The sequence below is a fragment of the Nothobranchius furzeri genome, chromosome 6 (genome assembly GCF_043380555.1).
Source record: "Nothobranchius furzeri strain GRZ-AD chromosome 6, NfurGRZ-RIMD1, whole genome shotgun sequence".
NCBI lineage: Eukaryota > Metazoa > Chordata > Actinopteri > Cyprinodontiformes > Nothobranchiidae > Nothobranchius > Nothobranchius furzeri.
Genome location: NC_091746.1, coordinates 81736186 through 81749575, shown reverse-complemented (window position 1 = coordinate 81749575; position 13390 = coordinate 81736186). Strand labels below are relative to the sequence as shown.

The 13390-nt window shown below is 46.6% G+C and overlaps 1 protein-coding gene across 4 annotated transcripts in view; it reads left to right on the top strand.

Annotated features, from left to right (window-relative positions):
- Positions 1 to 13390, top strand: part of lef1 (lymphoid enhancer-binding factor 1) — a 49339-nt gene that overhangs the window by 15737 nt on the left and 20212 nt on the right. For all 4 annotated transcript variants that reach the window (XM_070552625.1, XM_070552624.1, XM_070552627.1 and 1 more), the window contains exon 4: positions 8451 to 8583. In XM_070552625.1, coding sequence (XP_070408726.1) covers positions 8451 to 8583 — 133 coding nt within the window. The remainder of the gene's footprint in view (positions 1 to 8450; positions 8584 to 13390) is intronic.

Genomic DNA, 13390 nt, shown 5'->3' with positions numbered 1-13390 from the left:
CCAGATCGTGGTGGTTTGATTGCATCAAGAACTGTTTTGAGTAAAAAATGTTGTGTTCAATATAAGACTGACCCTTCAGATCTGTTGCATCAGGTGCACGATTCCATCTAATGTTGCTGTAACCATATGTCCCTGGTATAAAGCGTCCCCTTTGTGTCGCAGGAATCACCATTTCTTTGGATATATGGAGGGATAAGCAGACGCCGTCCCTTGCCGTGTTGTACATGGTCAATGCTTTGTTTGTGTCAAAGCCCACTAAACCCTGCCACAAAGCTAATTGACAGGGCGGGTTTTCTTGTGACCATTGAGATCCTTGGAGAGGTTCTTTAAGAGTGCTCTGCTTGTGTGGGGTGGGAGAAAAGCCATTTGTTCAGGAAGGGATCACATCTGAATAGCTCCATGCACGCCATTCAGATCTTAGCTGGGGCGTGTGCGCTTGGCTGGAAAGAAATCCTGAAATGTGTGGTTTGATTAATGACTAATTCCAGATTGAAAGGCAGTTGTTGGTAGTCTTTACCAGTTAATCCCTTCAAACGTGGAATCGCACCCAAACAGAAGGCGGCGGTTATTGTTGTATGGCCCATTGTGTGCAATGTGATCCACAATCGTGAATGCTTTTTTATTATCGGCACCAAAACGTTCATTATGTGCAAGTTCACGAAAAACACAACTTTTTTTTGTTTCCTGTCATTTATTTTAGGGAACAAAAGACACGGAAGGTGTATGATTTGAAGAACTTGGGTCAACAAGTCAATGAGGGATGAGAGGGTCAGGACACAGGTGTCATAACACCTGAGAGACGAGGTTTCATGTGAGCCTGGTGCAGTTAAGATCACATCACAGTCACAAGAAGCTGATTGTTTACCCAGTTTTGACCTTTGCTCCTCATCTCTTAAAATAAAGTCATCTCAGAATCAGCAGTAAGTAATCCATCTATATTTTTATTTGTTCTATTCTTACACTTAATGTGGGTGGGGGTGCATCTGTCTGAGTGAAATACAGAAGGAAAACTAGGTCACTGTTCTCCTCGGCTCAGGCAGAAGCAGCTCCCATTCAAATCGCCTCCCCATCCACATTTTCCCTGAGTGTGTGCGCCATTAAAAGCCTTCCCCACAAACACGCTTCGCACACCTTTTCCTTTGCTGGGATTCGGTCTCTCCGTAGACACGAGGTACATTTTGCATTGGAGCTAGCTGGAGCTTAGTGAGAGGAGTACTGTCTCTAGCGCTGGTCTCCAACCAGGAGAGACACACAAAGACCCCCACCAGACTCTATTTTCCCCCTCAAAGCTGAGCTCCAAAATCCAAACTGACAGCCATTCATGCCCAGAATACCTGGGCGAAGGCTGAGAGGGGGGGGGGGGGGGGCACTATCTAGGTGTAGCAGGCAAATCCGCTCTTGTTCGACAGATTTGTGAAGCTCCTGCATAACGCAACTCATCAGCACTTTTTCTCTCATTCTGCACTGTTATTTCCTCTCCTTTCTCCCATGTTTTATATACGGAGGCTAAGGTTTTAACCACACGGCGGTAGCTTGTGCTGCGATTTTTATTTGTGTACATCTCCCAGGGCCTTGCAGTGTTTTTTTAATGTGGATGCTGGCACTGCCGAGCTGCCTGGCATGAATGTAGCTACTCAGCAGACCAGCGCTGGCTTCTAATGATAAATCATGCAGTGGGTTAATGCAGCAGTGGAGCTGCTATAAATAGTTGCCGAAAAGAAACGCAGACTGATTCAAGAAAAGGCATACAGCAAACATTCAGTGTATTTTTTATTTACTTATTTATTTTTTGGTCAGCTCAAACATGATGCTTCCAGATGATCACACCGCCTTGTTTGTTGCACACAGCTGATCAGTTTTATGGTTTCACACTGGCGTCGGCTCGTTTTGAAACCGGTTCTGGAGACATTTTTCAGTCGCTGTGTCATAACAAATCCAAAAGCATGTGATGTCACTGAGAGCAGCCATGTTCCTTATGCTAAGTGTGTGTGTGTGTGTGTGTGTGTGTGTGTGTGTGTGTGTGTGTGTGTGTGTGTGTGTGTGTGTGTGTGTGTGTGTGTGTGTGTGTGTGTGTGTGTGTGTGTGTGTGTGTGTGTGTGTGTGTGTGTGTGTGTGTGTGTGTGTGTGTGTGTGTGTGTGTGTGTGTGTGTGTGTGTGTGTGTGTGTGTGTGTGTGTGTGTGTGTGTGTGTGTGTGTGTGTGTGTGTGTGTGTGTGTGTGTGTGTGTGTGTGTGTGTGTGTGTGTGTGTGTGTGTGTGTGTGTGTGTGTGTGTGTGTGTGTGTGTGTGTGTGTGTGTGTGTGTGTGTGTGTGTGTGTGTGTGTGTGTGTGTGTGTGTGTGTGTGTGTGTGTGTGTGTGTGTGTGTGTGTGTGTGTGCTCTCGCAGGCCTGCTGACAGTGGCACTTCAGCAGAATGTTTGCCCTTTCCTTAGTCCTTTGATGTGACCAGGTCCTGCTGTGATAATGAGCCCTGTGCCCCGCCGCAAGGTGAACATCCTGCAGTTCGCCCAGGGCTCCGCCAGCGCAGCAACCCAGCCCCCACCACACAAACACAACAGCAGAGCGGCCGACCTCCACACAGAGCACAGATTGTGGGAACACTTTGATAATCCTCAGTGTGGCACATGACGAATTCTGAAGCCGGAGTTTTCTCAGGCTTACAATTCATAATGGTTCATGTGTTAAGATGTTTGAGATTCAGATGCTTTAAAATGGAAAGACGATGCTAATTTAAAGAGCAGGTTCACCACAAAAAAAACATTTTTACTGACTATTTTTGAAAATGATCAATCACTCTAACATGCAGGCTGAACATGAACATAGTCTTCTATTCCTATTCCCTGCATTTGCTTCTGATAGAAAATAGACACAAAAAAAAACCAAGTTCAGAAAAGCCCGACAGATCTATGTCACGCTGTCGCTTCACATTCATGGACTCGCCCATCTTTATTTGTGGCGGAGAAGAAAACAGCAGAGAAGGTCTTTACTATAGTAGAAACTAACCGTTGGCATTAGCAGCTCCACCACACAGCAGAACTCCTCCAGCTTGTGTTATTTGTGAAGATAAAACATCCATGTTGCTAAGCAGACATAGTCAGTGGTAGAGTCGCATTGCTCTTAGCCAATCAGAGGAGAGAGGTCCAAATACCAGGAAATCAAACTCCAAATCCTGCCATCTTCTGCTACCATCTCTTCCAGCTGAGTTCTCAATCCTCCAATAGGTGCACCGGAGCTTTGTTTCCTCCGAGAACAACTTACATGGAATTCTTTTCTACTAGAGAACGCTGTGAAAATAATAAAAAATATGAGTAAAGTTGACTTTTATGTACAGAATAACCTGGCCATTGTTTAAAAGGGAATTGTCATTCCAGAAATATGGAGCTAGCTTGTCCTTGGGGGTACTGATGGTCCGTTTTGGTTCGAAGATCAAACATTTGAGTCCGTACAAGACTGATGCCTTTAACTGCAAAATGAGCTTGGTGGCACCAGTGTTGTTTGGTAAAGCTGCTCTTTGCTGTTTAAAGATGCGTCGGTTGAGATGAAACTCCAACCCACCGCCCTCCTCTGTGACGCAGATACTCAAAGGCCCTGCCTGAGCGGTTATGTCATGATGAAGCAGCGTGTACTGGTTTCAGTCCAGACAGGCCTGTGGCTTTACCAACAAAACCTGCTCGCTAGAAACCTTGGATTGAGCTAAAGCCCTGGTTGTATTTCCTAAAGATCTTGAATAAACAAAGAAGTGATGGAAACTTCTGCAAGAAACCGTTATGGCCACCATTGCTGATGACTGTATGCACGAAGCTTCTTGGTTTAATCAAAGCCTAGAAAGCATCAATCATGCCATTGAAACCTCTTCTATCCATATGAACTTGTCATGTAGAATAACACCTGTTTGCTTTCTGTACCTGCTCCGGCTTACCGTGCAGTGAGAAAACGGGATGATTAGTTCTGTTCTGTTTCTCTCGGTTTGTTAATGGCGCCACACTGCTTAGAAATTAAGAGTCAAACACTTAAAAAAAAAAGCGGATCAAGTCTTTTCATCGGGGCAGGCACATTTCACACAAATTATCCTCCTTGCACGTGCAGAATGTCGGCAACCGAGCTGACGTGAAGGGTTGCTTCAAGCACAAGACGGCTATGCCAGCTGAAGGATGATGGGTAATCCATCTCGTCCTATTCACTGTTGAGTTTAAACGTGAAGGGGAGTCTTTTTTTATGTTCGTATGTTTCATGTTTGTGGCGCTTGCTGCCTTGCCTCTATGATATTACGTATTTTTGAACATGTATTTGGACCTTTTTGCAATTCCCGATTTCCACAGCAGCACCATTCATGTAGCTAACTGGGAATATTTGACTGTGTGGTTGGAGCTAGTGTTTTTAGGAACATTTGACAAGTGTTTTGCCTGCTAGACATGTTCTGCAACCACAAACTGTCTTTAAAATCAAAACATGCCTGAGATGATGTTTACGTTTTCTTCCTTAAAACTCCACTCAGCCACAGGTCTGCGGTCATTTCTATCAGCTGGCTGCAGCTTCCCGTCGGACTCTTATTAGCATGAAGGGGATTTTGATTGGAATGAAAGGAGAAAAAGTCCGATTGGGAGGCAGAGCAGATGTATTTTCCTCTCCAGGGCAGGCTTTTTCTGCTATTCGCAGCCTCCCCTGCTGCTGTCCCCGTGGTTGGCTTCGCCTGTTCGTCTCATTACCCTGGGCGCGTGGCACTCCTTAGCTCGCTGGGAGCCCAGCTTTCTTCCTCATTAATTGGGTTTCGTTACATTAAGCCGCCTGGCCAAGGGGCAATCCCGCCACTGAAACATTTCATTTTTTAGCACTTCACTCGTTGCTGGTGGGGTTCAGCCGGCTCTGCGAATGGTAATTGGTTATTTATTTAAGCTTCTGCAGGTTGGTCTCCGACTGATTTTTGGTAAAGAGGGAGGTACGGCGCCTTCTCTGTTCCCACAGTGTCCCAAAGCTACTACATTACAATGTTTGCTCTCTTTTGTTGCAAAAAGGTCGTCCGAGTTGCGCACAAACACACCTGGTCTTGGGACAAGCGTAGGAATTCTGGAATGGCCACACCCTTGCTTCATACTCAACCGTTTGGTGTTTGCTGATGCTTTTGTCTCCGTAACCTTCATCTCTGGTTGCATTGTCTGTAGAAACAGTAGCTAAACATCATTTATGCATTCAGAGGGTTGGTGTTCTGGTAGGACTCTGATGTAATTATAACATATTTCCTGAAGCAGCAATCATGTCATAATATTGGTGCAAAAATGCAGCAAACTTTTGTTATTAAAATTTCTTGCCTCACGTTTTTTTCCCCTCTGTTATTACTCCATGCCATTTTTTGTGCATCTTTCTCACTTCGGAGTGCAGAAAATCACATGAGTGGGTGAAGATGGGTGCTAGGGTGAGAGGGGCTTCTTGGTGAATAGATTTAGCAGCATGGGAATCCATCACCACTACTCAAGCTGCCATCTCCCCAGCTGTTTGTGAAACACCTCACACGGTTCCTTATACTCTTGATTGTAGCTGCGGGCATGAAAGAGTCCTCATTGCATATAAATTACAGAAGTGGGAAGTGATTATTATGAAATTCCCACTTTTCCCCCCACTCCACTCTGCAGAAGTGGTATAATTGAGCAGAGTACAAAAGCGGTGCTGTGAGGCGGGAGGGAGGGATGGCTGAAGAGGAAATATTGGAGGAATGGTTGCTTCATATAAACACACAACATTATGATGGCGGAATAGGACCAGAAATGAAAAGACCAAACGTCTACATCCCAGTTGTCTTCCCCGCCCCCGGTTTGAGACGACACACCAGCTTCCCTCACTGAAACACACTGGAGCGCCTCGTCTGTCGAGGGCTTCCTGCCAGCTTCAGTTCCGCACAATGAATTTGGTTTAAAACCACATCTGAAGGGCTTTGTTTTTAAAAAAAAGGACCGGCCGAGGCTGGATATGATATTCCAAATGGAACGTTTGCTTTTCAGTTCTCCCTGCCTCGCTTCTGCTGCCCCCCCAAAAAAAGTGAAAAGAAAGATCCTAAGCCTATTATTTCTCATGTACAACAAAGGGCACCTCCAATATGGCTACCCTCTATGAAACAGCGATGCTGCTGTGGGTTTGAGAGCCTGTGTGGGGAGAGAGGTGACACAACCGGTCAATCGGTCTTTTTTTGGAGAAACCCCTCAACTTTCAGCTGATTCATCCTAGGTAGTTGTAGAGCTTTTGGCTTTCACGTTCAACATTTTTTAGTCCAAAAACCAGCAGCGTCTCGAGTTTTCGTCGTCACGTTTGATGTTATCTGGAGTTATTGATGAAGCTTTTAGAATTCTTGTGAAAGGAATTGTTGTTCTGTTCTTCTAAAAGCAAATCAGGATTGGATAAACCAGTGTGGGTAAATGCACCCGTATTGGTCACAGAGACTTCCAGCCTCTTCCGTGGTGGATTCCCTGTTTCCTCCACAATGGAAGAAGGGTTTTATTAAGAAATTAAGAAAAATTGGATTTGACAGCTGTAACCACGAGAGGGAGAGGTTCTCCGCTGTGGTTGGCGCGTCTGGTTAAAGACTCGGTTACCCTTTACACTTCTGTTTTATTAAAACAACGACGGCAGAGTGATTCGTTTCCATTAGCTTGGTCTTTGTCCTGCTCTTTACTCAAAGTCTGAGGAATCATGGCTATAATGGTAATCTCCTAGGCTCTTATCTCATTCCCACAGGATAACAAATGGGAGAGGAGAGGCGTAAAATAATACGGGTGAGAATGGCATCATTTAGCCTCTGGTGAAGGCATGTCCAGTCTCTTCATCCCTGGTTAGTCCCTCTTTTAGGTTTAGCAGCCTTCCCCTCGGTCGGATGGGGTCGAGCACTCTGACTCAAAGATTATCCCATCACCTCTGACTCTCGGTGACTGGGAGGGGGGGTCACAGAGCTCCTTTTCACCTGGGTTGGTGTGGAATTGCTATGAAACTACCATGGTGTTCAATGTTCATCAAGGTGGGAACAGGAAGTCGGTCTGATTTTTGCCCGTTGCTAACTTTGAGCGGAAAAAACTCACATGCCCCGTCTGTCAGGATCCTGGTTAGGACGTTCCCAAAATGGGAAAGGCTTTGAACCGAAGCTGGTGCCAGTCTGCGAGAGGTGTATCCAACATTCCAGACACCCCGTGTTCGAGGGGTTTGATGAATATGTGTGTGTGGTGGGGGGTGTGACCACCAGTCTCCACTTAGGACTGCGAGAATGTCCCTTTGGCTCACAAGTGTTCAGATGGAAAGAAGCTAATAAGAACTTTTCAGTAAATGGTTTCGACCGGGGTCTACAGGTTTAATAAAAGTGGAGCAGAATCGTTCAGGGCGTGTCCAGCCTTTCACAGATTAGCCGTATGTCCTGTAGAGGTGATATTTTGACTCCAGCTCTGCTCTGGGCTCGGATTGTGAATGGCAGATTTAGCACGGCTAAGCATTCCCATGTGTTTGGTGCAGCTGGGGGGGGGGGGTTGAACTGCTAATTGTGAACAGGTATGGTCTGTGTGAGCCAGCCGGGGACTGGGGGTCCATGGACGGGCCACTGTTGACGTGATAACCTCTACGTTGGGTTAAGAACCGCTGCAGACATCTGCCTCGCTCCGGCTTTCTCACCAGTCAAGCCCCTCCCCTCCCCACCCCACCTCCCCCGGCTCTTGCTCTGTAATGAACTCCCCTTATTCACCAGCTAATGACTGCCTTTGATCTCCCGCCTCAGACCTCTGCTCCATACCTTGCAAGTCTCTCATTTCTCTCCCCTCTCTGCTCCGTCGCTCGCCCCGTTCGCTTCTCTTCTGTTTGCGTCCTTCTTTCTGCTTCACCCCCAAACACACACATCTTTGCTTTTATTTATTTTTCTCTCGTTTCTTCAGGGAGTGGCGTCTTTAATCCCGCTGACCTGTGCTGAAAGTGTAGAGCTGCTGGGCTCAACAACAAACGGGAACAATGTGTTTTAGAATGGAATCAGTCTGTATTGCCACTGCTGCAAGAACAGTGGAAGGCGCTTTGGCGTCTCTCCGTGTATATGCGGTACACAGAAGAGATAAAATAACAAGTATGTACTAAAAGGAAGAATTGTGTATTTAAAAAAAAGCTGTGTATGGCATTGAGTTGAGGTTGGGGGGAGGGGTTTTGCTAAAACCGTAATAAATAAGGTTGTAATAAATACCGTTGGAAGATAATAATACTGGTTGCATTGCAGTATACATAGAAACACGATTTGTAAATATGAATAAGGTGCAGTGTCCATGTTGGTGAGTGTCGGTGGAGCAGTTACCTTTTCATCAGGGTGGAGGTAGAGCCTGTGCTGCACTAGCTGAGCCAGCGTCCTGCTTCTGCATGACAGAAACGACATTAGGTCCATAGTGTTCATGTGAAAAATCAAAAATTTTATTGTAATCTGACCAATTTGCTTTTGTTTCCACAGTCCAATAAAGTCCCTGTTGTGCAGCCGTCCCATGCAGTCCACCCTCTCACACCACTGATCACGTACAGCGATGAGCACTTTGCTCCAGGCTCCCATTCAGGCCATCATCCCCAGGATGCCAGCAACAAACAAGGTAAGAGACACGCCGACACAACGTCGTTTTGTGTTGTCTGAGTCGTCTCGAACTGTGAAGGAAAAAGCACCCGAGTCGGTCTCTAATCCAGCATCTGACTGGGATGCAACTGTTTGCAGGAACATCAACAGATTGTTAGTTGGAACTTCAATAAATTTGTACAAATGATCCTCGAGGAAGAAGTTTGAGTACGGCAGTGTTATGTTGGGCGAACAGAAGGGAACTGCCCTGCTAATGTTTCTTGTGGCGGTTTAGTTCTAACGTGTCTCGATTTGCTTACAGTTTACCCCGCATGCCATTTCAAGTTTGTTTACTAACTGCTCCATCGTATTGAGTTCTTTGAACTTTGACTCTCAAAAACTACATTGAGAAGGGTTTGAGACGGGTTCCAGACAGCTGTGATGACTCTAATAGGAGTAGAAACTAGTCGTGGCCCAAAACCAGCGACATTTTTCATCTGTGACTGAAGGAGTACAAAAACACGGAGCAAATGTTTTATTCATGGATGGAAATGGCAGGAAACGTGGGTTTAGAGGTGGCGACCGCATGAAGAGGTGGAGGAGAATGAGAATGTTATAAAGTCTCTAAAATACATGAACACATTCACTATCGTGGGATCGGATACATGGGTGTAATGGTGGCATGATACGCCAGAACAGAGCTACTCCCTCTGCTGTCCTGGCGGGGAACTGCTTTGCAACACTCCCCAGGTGACGGAGAAGTCCGAGAGCAAAACATCTCTGTCAATGAGTGTGTCTCTGCCTAGCGGAGCTGACGGAGATGTATAAATCAGGCTTAAGGGCTGCAAAATGCTTGGTTTTAACAGTGTGTATATACATGTTTATTATGACTGTCTCCTGTAATGTGCGTTGATTTAAAATGTTGTTTGTGCGCATCCCCCGAAATTAACGAGACGCGTTCGAACGCTGCAGTATACGAGTAACCAGTAGGCGGAGTTAACTAAACATGTGAGACACCCACCATGGTTTAGAGGACTTCCATACTATCTATGATACCGCTGCTGTCGTTTTTCCTGCCGGGATCTCCAAATGAAACAGATCTTTTCTATTGACACGATGTTTGTTTCGAACAAACCCTGGACTCTATCGGTCTGAACTGAGCCCCCTAACGAAGTCCTTCAGTACTACGTGCAGCGCAGTGCCGTGCAGCAGCAAGCATGTGAAAAAAGACGCAGCCTGCGCCAAAACACGTAAAAAGCAAGCATAACCCGACCCTAAGACTCTGGCTTTACGTGTCAAATCTGGGTGCCTGTTTTAAGAGAACACCTCCATAATCCCAGATCATGAATCAAGCTTAAACAAATGAAATCTAAAATGTGGTCTCGCTTTTACAGAAGCTCCAATCTACCATTCATGGACACAATTTTCACTTTAGAAGTGGGGGGGACAGTGGGGGGGGGGGGGGGGGGGGGGCTTTACAGTATGCTCTAATGGGAAACCGGCTTCAACACAAACGGTTGTTTTCTGCTTGGTCCTAGAGCTCAACCAGTGTCAATTTAATATAGCGTAATATTGTTTTTGGATGGTAAAAAGTGCAGGGGTCAAAACTTGACTTTGGAAAAAGTGTGTGGGGGGGGCATGTCCCCCCTGTCCCCCCCCCCAAAATTACGTCCATGCTACCATTGATCAAACTCGTACGTTAAAGCCATTATTGGATGATGTGCAGTTTATGCTAAAAATATTGGAAGTCATCTCGGAGGCAGCACAAGTATTCTTTTTTTAAACGACTGTCAACACCGTCAGGAATCCGTTGAGACACACACACAGAAATATGTCGGAGCGAAGTCACCCTGCCACCATCTTTTGCTGTGAAGTCATTTGAAGCAGCCGGTGGGATGTCGCGCTGAGCTCGTTGCCCTCTCCCTCTGCACTCGTTGCCTCTCAGGAATAACATCAAGCTGCAGCTCTGACAGCTGCAGAAGAGCTCCTCTGCCGTTTGGACGAGCTCCTTCAGCCCTGCGCAGCTGGAGGCTTTGGCAGCATCTCACTGATGCTAGCAGAGGAGGAGAAAAATTCAAAAAAAGACGTGGGCCAAGCGTGGTTTTGTCCCGCACCTTTTCACTTTCCTCCGCTTTCTTCTCCTGCAACTGTCACTTGAAAAGGATGAGGAGTACGAGGAGATGTAGGTGATGATGATGAGAAGGATGGGAGGCTCTGAGGGACCGGCTATAAATAATCCTACGGAACGAAGCGTGAATGTATGCGGTGCAGGGAGATGAAGGGAGCGGGACACGTAAAGAGACAACGCTCCACATCTGCAAAGCTTCTGAAACAGATGAGAGCTTTATTGTAATAGATGCATAAAAGGACTAACAGGCAACACAACAACAAATGCACCCGTCTTTTTCTGTGTGAAATTTTGCTTTTCACAAAAAAAGACGCAATAATTCCCCCGTTGGCAACTCCTTGATCTCTGCACTCACAGCCTAACAGAAATCCATGTCCAAGCTATCCAGTTGCAGAATTAGCTACAAATAATTTCCCCAGGCTGTGTGTGTGTGTGTGTGTGTGTGTGTGTGTGTGTGTGTGTGTGTGTGTGTGTGTGTGTGTGTGTGTGTGTGTGTGTGTGTGTGTGTGTGTGTGTGTGTGTGTGTGTGTGTGTGTGTGTGTGTGTGTGTGTGTGTGTGTGTGTGTGTGTGTGTGTGTGTGTGTGTGTGTGTGTGTGTGTGTGTGTGTGTGTGTGTGTGTGTGTGTGTGTGTGTGTGTGTGTCAGCAGAGCTAAGCCGAAGATGCTTAAAATGAAATCTCTCCCGTTCTTTTTTCCCCTTCCACAGTCCCTCTCGCTCTTTCTTCTCTCCTAATATCGACCAATAGCTGCTGTGCTTCCTTTAGTGGGCTCAGACTTTGATCTGCTCGTTAATTATGAAAAACAATCATGGATTTTCTCATTATGAGCTCTAATATGCACAGGGCTGCTGCGTGGGATGGAAGGTCGAGCAGAGGGGGGTGGGGGTGTTTGGAGAAAATAAATAAAATAAAGACGTTTTGTTTGGGACGTGTGAACATGAAGGGGCGAATAATTAGGCGTCATACACGTGTGAGCGACAAGGTTAACGCATCAGGGTGCTCTTTTCCTCCCCCCCACTGCTTCGCCACTCACCTGCCTCCCTTCTGCCCTCCTCAGGAGGGCCCTAAAGGAGTGTTAGGTGGTGGATTAGCAAGCGGGGAGCCGAGCTATCCGTGCTACGAATCCAGCGACGCAACATTGGCTTTGGAGATATAAGCCTCCCACCCGGCCTGCCTCTCGGAGGAGGGAGGCCCCTTCAGACCACGGCTTGGAGAGAGGAGGGGGAGGAAAAGATGGAAGCAAGGAGAAAAGGATGGCTCCAGCAGGGATTAGAAGACGGTGCTAATCTGGAAGCATTTGCCCTCTTTTTTTTTTCTTTTGTACACACAGGCGCGTGAACAGCTACATCACAAATCTGCATGTCCTTTTAAAAGTGGGCAAAACCGGTTGCTTCAAGTCAGAAAAGCAGGAAGTTGAAGCAGATGTTTGTCATCCTGCAGCACTGTCACAAAAATAGACCTCTTGACCTTGAAGCCCAGTAGGAGCTGGAAATGGAGGAGCTTAGTCCTGGCAGAGGAGTGGGTTAATACCAGGCCAACAGGAAGACCGCTGGAAGAGACCATTACACACAGGAAGGAACAGAGTTAGGAAAAATGATCATTTACCGCAGATTATTGAGGTGAGGTCAGGTGAGGTCAGAGGGCATGTTCACGCCCTGATGTACGGGCTGGGATGGAGGAGGTTGTTCAGGAGGCGATCTTGTCAAATTTTACAAACACTTCAAAGATCTCTTTAAAGGCTAAGTTCACTGAGAACTTTTTTTTGTACTTATGTTTGAAATCTGATCAGTCACTCTGAGGCCCTGTCCACACGTAGACGGGATCTGCCAAAACGTAGATATTTTCCTACGTTTCGGCCTGTCATCCACACGAAAACGGATCTTTTTAAAAACTCCGGCCAAAGTGAAGATCTGCGTTTTCTCCGTTTTGGGTGTCTGCGTGTGGACGGACAAAACCGGAGTTTTAAGGTCCGCAACGTCACTTTCCGCGACAGAAAAATGCTGACATCACGAGTGCGACCTGTGTTTACACTAGCCGACAGCACGGATGCCCTCAGAGCTGCGCTCGCTTTATCAATCGTCCAAGCGCTTTCTGCTTGTTTGTTTTTGCAAGAGGAATTACTGCTGCTTGCGGAAGACCACAGACGAAGGACGAGGTTAAGAACGGGGGAAGTACTGCCGCCTACAGGTCTGGCATGTCCTTAACAACGTATTTATCCGGGTACGTGTGGATGCAAGTTTCTGGAGGGGCGGATATTCGTTTTTTTAAAAACCCCGGCTACGTGTGGACTAGGCCTTAGTTTAACATGCAGGCTACATGTGAAAACAGTCTTCTGCCCCATTTCCTTCATCAGCTGATAGAAGCTATTCAGGGAAACGCTCGGATTAGGATAACCCACACAGAATTAGCTTTTCGCTCACCCATCGTGGCTCGAGACGAGGAAGGCTGTTGTTGCTTTAGCTTCCAGGTGAGCACAGAGCACCGCTGGGGTGGTAGAAGCTAACAGTTAGCATTAGTAACTCCACAACATGGCAGAGCTCCTCCAGGCTTGTGTTGTTTGTGGAGATGAAACATCAACATTGCCAAGCGAAGGGAGTTGCTGTCAGCCAATCAGAGGCAAGATGTGACATTATCAGGAAGTAAAGACTCCAAATCCTGCCGTCTGCTGCGCCCCTCTGCCCTGGCTAACACCTACTTCCTGAAACAGGAGCGCCGACGTT